Consider the following 5,663-nt stretch of genomic DNA (forward strand, 5'->3'; position numbering starts at 1 on the left):
TAAAATAAAGAGGGATAATAATAATAATATTATTAAATATAAAGCCCGCTATATAGTATAAGGATTTAATTAGGTCTATAGCTTAGATTCTTTAGAAACCCTTTCTACGATATTAAGACCCGAATTTATTAGAATGCTACTTATAATAGCTATTTCTAATAATTACGCTCTACTATAATATAATATAAAAAATCCCTTTATATATACCGAAATAGATATAGATATTTATATAAAAATCCCTATAGGCTATAAAGAGCTAATACTTAAAGACTAGTTTAATAAAAACTAGTATAAGTATAATATTAGCTATTTATTGTTCCTAGAGCTATATAAAAAGAAAAGGCTAGTAGTAAAATTAATAAAAGTATTATACGGCCTTAAATAAATCCTAAAGCTTTAGTATAACTATCTTAGCTCTATTTTAGCTAAGATAAGATTTTCGGCCCTTTTTATAGATAAAGGGGTATTTATAAATATTTAATATAAAATTCCGATAGTAATCTATATAGATAACCTCCTAATAATAGGCCTTAATAAAAGTATAATAGGTAATCTACTTAAAATAGTAATAGATTATATAAAGGTCTAGCCTTTAACCGAACTAAAAGACTTCTTAGGAATATATATAATTATAAACCGAAGTAGAAAGGAGATATTTATATCTTAGGAAAGTTATACTTATAATAAAATACGAGAATATAATAAAGAAGCCTTAGGGACTTTTAATACGCTTACTATAGTAAGGGTAAAGCTTAAAAAGGCTATTATAACGCCTTTATAAAAAAGAAATCTTAATTTACTAAAGGGAAATAAGGGCTCTATTATATCTAGCTTTAATAAGTAGGCTAGATATTTTATATACTATTATTTCCTATACTAGACTTACTTCTATTAAATAATACGTATTTTAAAGCGTTAAATATAATCTAGAAATATTTAAATAAATACCTTAACCTAGGGATAGTATAATACTATAATATCCCTTATACTTATAATTTTATAAAAGGTTATTCTAACGCTAGCTAGGCGTTTAACCTTATAAATATAAAATCCGTTTCTAGATACTATTTCTATACTTATAAAAATATTATAAGATAGGCTAGTTAAAAGTAAAAATCTATAGCCCTATTAACCTATAAAGCTAAATTTATTGCTCTTAAGGAGGCTAATAAAGAAGCTTTATATTTAAATTAGCTATTTTATTCTATAAATAATAGCTTATCTATTAGAATTCTTAATACTATACCTCCTATCTTAACGGATAGCGAGGTAGCTATTAAATTAGCTAAAAATCCGAAATTTTATATAAAGACAAAGTATATAGATATTACTTACTTCTATACCTAAGAAAATATTAACGAAAAGAAGATACGGATTTTCTATATTAAATCTAAATATAATATTACCGATATATTTAATAAGGAACTAAGAAGAGAAAAATTCTTTAAGTTCTAAGAGCTTCTTTCCATTAAGGAATTAAAAGAGCCTTAAAAGGAAAGCTTATATCCCTTTAATAAAGGTTTTTTTTAGCTATCTTTTACTTTCTTAGCTTTTCCTCTATATATAACTAATAGGTTTTTTCCTTTAAAAAGGTTTCCTATTAGTAAAAAACAACTTATAAAAATAAGGGTTTTCCTTATTAAAGGTTTCCTATAATAACTTTATAAGGCTTTTTTCTTATAAAGGTTTACCTAAAAAAAGGAGAAATATTATAACTATAACTAGGATTTTTCTTACTAAGGTTTTTCCTAGAAAGGATTTTAAAATTTTCCTTTATATTCTTATTATATACCTTATTCTTAATAAGGATAATTCTACTATAAAAGAGCTAACTAGTAAAGAGTACTATTTACCTAGTACTCTTTAAGGGAGGCTATAAGAATATACCCTTATATTCCTATTTTACTATTATAAAGAAATAATAGGTATAGGGAGGCTTTATAGAATAAGTAAGTAAGAAGAGGCTCTATAATATAATCTAAGGGAATAACCCTTAAAGATAAAGACCTCTACTAGATATCTATACCTTGCTTTAGGAAAAGCAGGTTAAGATAAGCCTATCCTAATAAAATAAAATATATATAATATATATAAGTTAATTACGAGTAGAACGGATACCCTATTAACTATTTTAGCCTAGCGGTTCTAAAGATATCCGCGATATAAGAATAGGTAGGGCATAGAATATTCTAGTTAAATCTACTACTTATACTAAAACCTATAGTCTTACGTTAACTATTGCGTTATAATTAGACTACCTACTAAGTTAGGAAGATATACTATAGATAGAGCTTTTTAAGCACTATAGAATATATTAGAAAGCTAACTAGTTAGCTAACTAGTAAGCGAGTAATAGTCTATAAAAGATAAAGGATTTCCCTAGGAGTAGTAGATAAAATAAGTAAGTTTATAAGTATCTTTTATAACGCTATTCTTTTAATAAATAATTTAGCCCCTTATATACTTATTATAAATTCCGGACGAAATCCTACCCTATACTCCTTCGACTAATATTTCCGCTTACGTTATCGATTACCTAATCCTACGCTTATTACTTATACCTTCTAATAATAGTCCTTAATTACCTAGAGATTATATTTACCGCCCGCTATAAAAGGGAGGTCTATAATAAAGTCTATTTATATATATATATAAAACTAGTTAAGGACTAGTAGTAACTTTAATAGCCCCCTTTTAAGCGCTTACTAGATCTTTAAGTAGCTATAGATATTATAGTTATAAAGGGAATAGTAAACGTATAGTACTATAAGTAGCTAGTAAAAGTCTTAGCTAATCGCTATTAATATACCCTTATAGCTAGGATAGCTAATTACGCTTAAGTTATAGATTATCTATACGATCTACCCTTTTAACTTATCCTACTCCTTAACTTTTAAGGGGGCCGCCCTAGCTATAGCTTCCGTTATCGCCTACGCGCTTAGGACCTATAGCTTGCCCTTATAGTAAAGGTAGCTATAGGGGTCGATATAGTAGTCGCCTACTTAGACTTTTAACCTAAGGCTATAGTTAAAGGAGCGCGCCCTTACTTCTATAGCGCGGTATACGCTTATATATATACTATCCTATACCGCTAGCTAGTCCTATAAGCGTTAAAGCTCCTTATCTTAAAAGATATATTAAGGGACGTTAGGCGTACCCTTAAGGGGGGCCGGGACCCTAGCCGCTCCTAGGGGGTTACCCTCCGCCCTTAATAGAGTAGCGCTAAGGTAAGTCTAAAGCGCCTTATCTAAGATTATCTATATATCTTACGTATTAAGGTTTATAGAAGTAGGCCGGTCCTACTTTTTTTATAAGAGGGCGTCTAAGATTATAGCTTCCTTACTTAGTTTATACTTAATATAGAACTAAAAGCGTAAGAGATACTCCGCTTAGTATACTTACTACTCTAAGTAATACTATTAGGTTATAAAGTATTTAAGGTTCTTATTATAGGGTAGGTAGAGGGTTATACCGTAGGTGCCTTCCGTTATATTATAATAATAAGCTATATAGGATCTAACTATACGCCGCGCCTACTACTACTAAATACGCGTTTATATATATAGCCTGCCCTAACCCGTAACGCTTATCGGCTAAGGTCTAGGCTAATGCCTAGACCTATACTAAGGGTAAATACCCTTATATAAGGTCCCCTCCCCTCTCTCTATAGGCGGTCCCTTATAACGTTAATCCCGTACCTCGGCGCGCGGCTAGGAGGTAAATAACCTACTAGCGCGCTCCTATCGCTCTTTCCTCTTAACTATACTATTATTATTATTATTAGTAGTAGTAGCCGTAACTATAACTATAAGTCTCCTAGCGCCTAGCCGTGCGCTGCCGCCCGTATACGAGCTAACCCGCACCCCCGCTAGTTATTTAAACAATTTAATATATCCTCCCCCGCCTCGTCTTACTTCTCCGCCGAGATCGACGACTTCGTCGATCGCGCCCTCGCCTCGCCCGCCACCCTACCTACTGCCCCCGCCGCCCTAGTCGCGCCTGCCGCCGCTCCGCGCCACCCGCTGCCCGGCTTCTCGGCCGTTAACTTTACTGCCCGCGCCGCCGCCGCCCCCGCTACGCTCTCCGCTACCGGCCGCCGCGATAACGCCGACGATAACGACGATAATAATAAGCGCGGGTCCTCGCCGCCCTCCTCCGTAAGCCCCTCCGCCCTTATTCTCGCGAGTATTGTTAACTCCCCGTACTAGCATAAGCGCGCCATAGCCCGGGGCGCCACCCGCGATTCCCCCTACGTGCGGTGTGCCTCGCAGTCCCTCCCCTACGCCGACTAGGCCGGCCGCCCTTAGGGCAGCTACTTCCTATACGCCCGGGCTAGCCGCGTATATAAGGTTGCGCCGCCCGTCCTTACCCGTGCTGCCGTAGCTTAAAGCGCCGCGGAGCCGGGCAAGGACCAGAATAAGGCTAAGCGCGCCTTGACCGCCGCCGCCGCCGCCTACCGTAACTTACGGTTCCTCGAGCGCGCCGCCCTCGTGCCTAAGTGCGTAAGCTCCCTTTCCCGCACTCTCTACGGCGCTAACTCTCTCTCTCTTAGGGGCACCGTCGACGCCGCCCTGGCCGCCCCCGCCACCTCTGCCGCCGCCGCCTCTACCACTACCGGCACCGCCGCCGCCGCCGCCGCCGTCCCTAACGCCGCCGCCGTCGCCGCTTGGCTAGGTGGCCTAGAGGGCCGGATCCGCGCCCTCGAGGCCGGGGCCGCGCCTCACACTAAGGAGGAGGACGAGGAGGAGGACGAGGATAACCGTCTAGTGGTCGAGACCCCGCCGAAGAAGAAGGCCCGCCGGGCCTAGTCTATGCGCCCTCGAGCGCGCCTATAAGGGCTAATGCGATTTATTTATGCTGCCGCCGACCTAAGTGCGCCCCGCCTATTATCCGTAGTCGCGGTATCCGTAACGTGCGCCCGTAGCTTGCGCTAGCGTAGCGACCGCCGCGGGCCCGGTGCCCCGCCGCTTCCTCGGGGGCGGGGCGTGGTCTCCCCCGCGTCTTAGGGTGCTAGCTACTTTGCCGCTAGGGGGGTAGCTTCTCTCGCCGGGCCGTCGCTTTCCTCTATTAGCCCGTAAAGGGCCTCGAACCTATCTAGAGCTACCGCGCCCTCGAACTCGGAAGCTAGCTCCTACGTTAGGTCCTAGTAGCCGCGCTACTTAACGAGGACTTCGCGCCTCCTACCGCGGCCTACGTTCTTTTAACGGGCTGCCCGTAACTCCTCTACCGAGAACTCCTCCTCCCCCTTAACGAGGATAGCGGCTAGTTAGGGATCCGCTATCTCTTAGCCTAGTAAGGGGTCTATAGCGGCGCGACGAAGGAGGTCTACGTTAATCGTGCTATAGATACCGGAGGGCAGCCCCTCTAGCTCTATAGTCTATAGACTTAGCACCCTCTTTACTATATACTTAGCGTATAGCTAATCGAGCTTCTTCTTTAGCCTCGTCGACCTATAGTTACGGAGGTCTAACTAGACCTTATCCCCTACCGCGAACCTATCTATAGGATCCCGCGACTTATTAGCCTACCGCTCCTAGTCTTAGGCGGCAGACGCTATCGAGGATTAGTAGAACTCCGAAACTTATTATAGCTTCCGTATAAAGGCGGACGCCCTGCCCTCCGGGGAGCTAGCTAGGTAGCGCTCCGCACCTATATCTACGGTA

At 40.3% G+C, this 5,663-nt stretch overlaps 1 protein-coding gene across 1 annotated transcript; it reads left to right on the forward strand.

The window, feature by feature from the left end:
• Window positions 1–3,608: 3,608 nt before the first annotated feature.
• On the forward strand, window positions 3,609–4,808 carry HRG_05298 (uncharacterized protein; the record flags this gene model as incomplete). Its single annotated transcript, XM_044863769.1, has 5 exons — window positions 3,609–3,629; window positions 3,873–4,157; window positions 4,209–4,258; window positions 4,391–4,498; window positions 4,553–4,808. 5 exons carry the CDS (start codon window positions 3,609–3,611, stop codon window positions 4,806–4,808), a joined length of 720 nt encoding a protein of 239 aa, XP_044720301.1.
• Window positions 4,809–5,663: the final 855 nt, after the last annotated feature.

This window comes from Hirsutella rhossiliensis (genome assembly GCF_020360975.1).
Source record: "Hirsutella rhossiliensis strain HR02 chromosome Unknown scaffold00005, whole genome shotgun sequence".
Classification (NCBI taxonomy): domain Eukaryota; kingdom Fungi; phylum Ascomycota; class Sordariomycetes; order Hypocreales; family Ophiocordycipitaceae; genus Hirsutella; species Hirsutella rhossiliensis.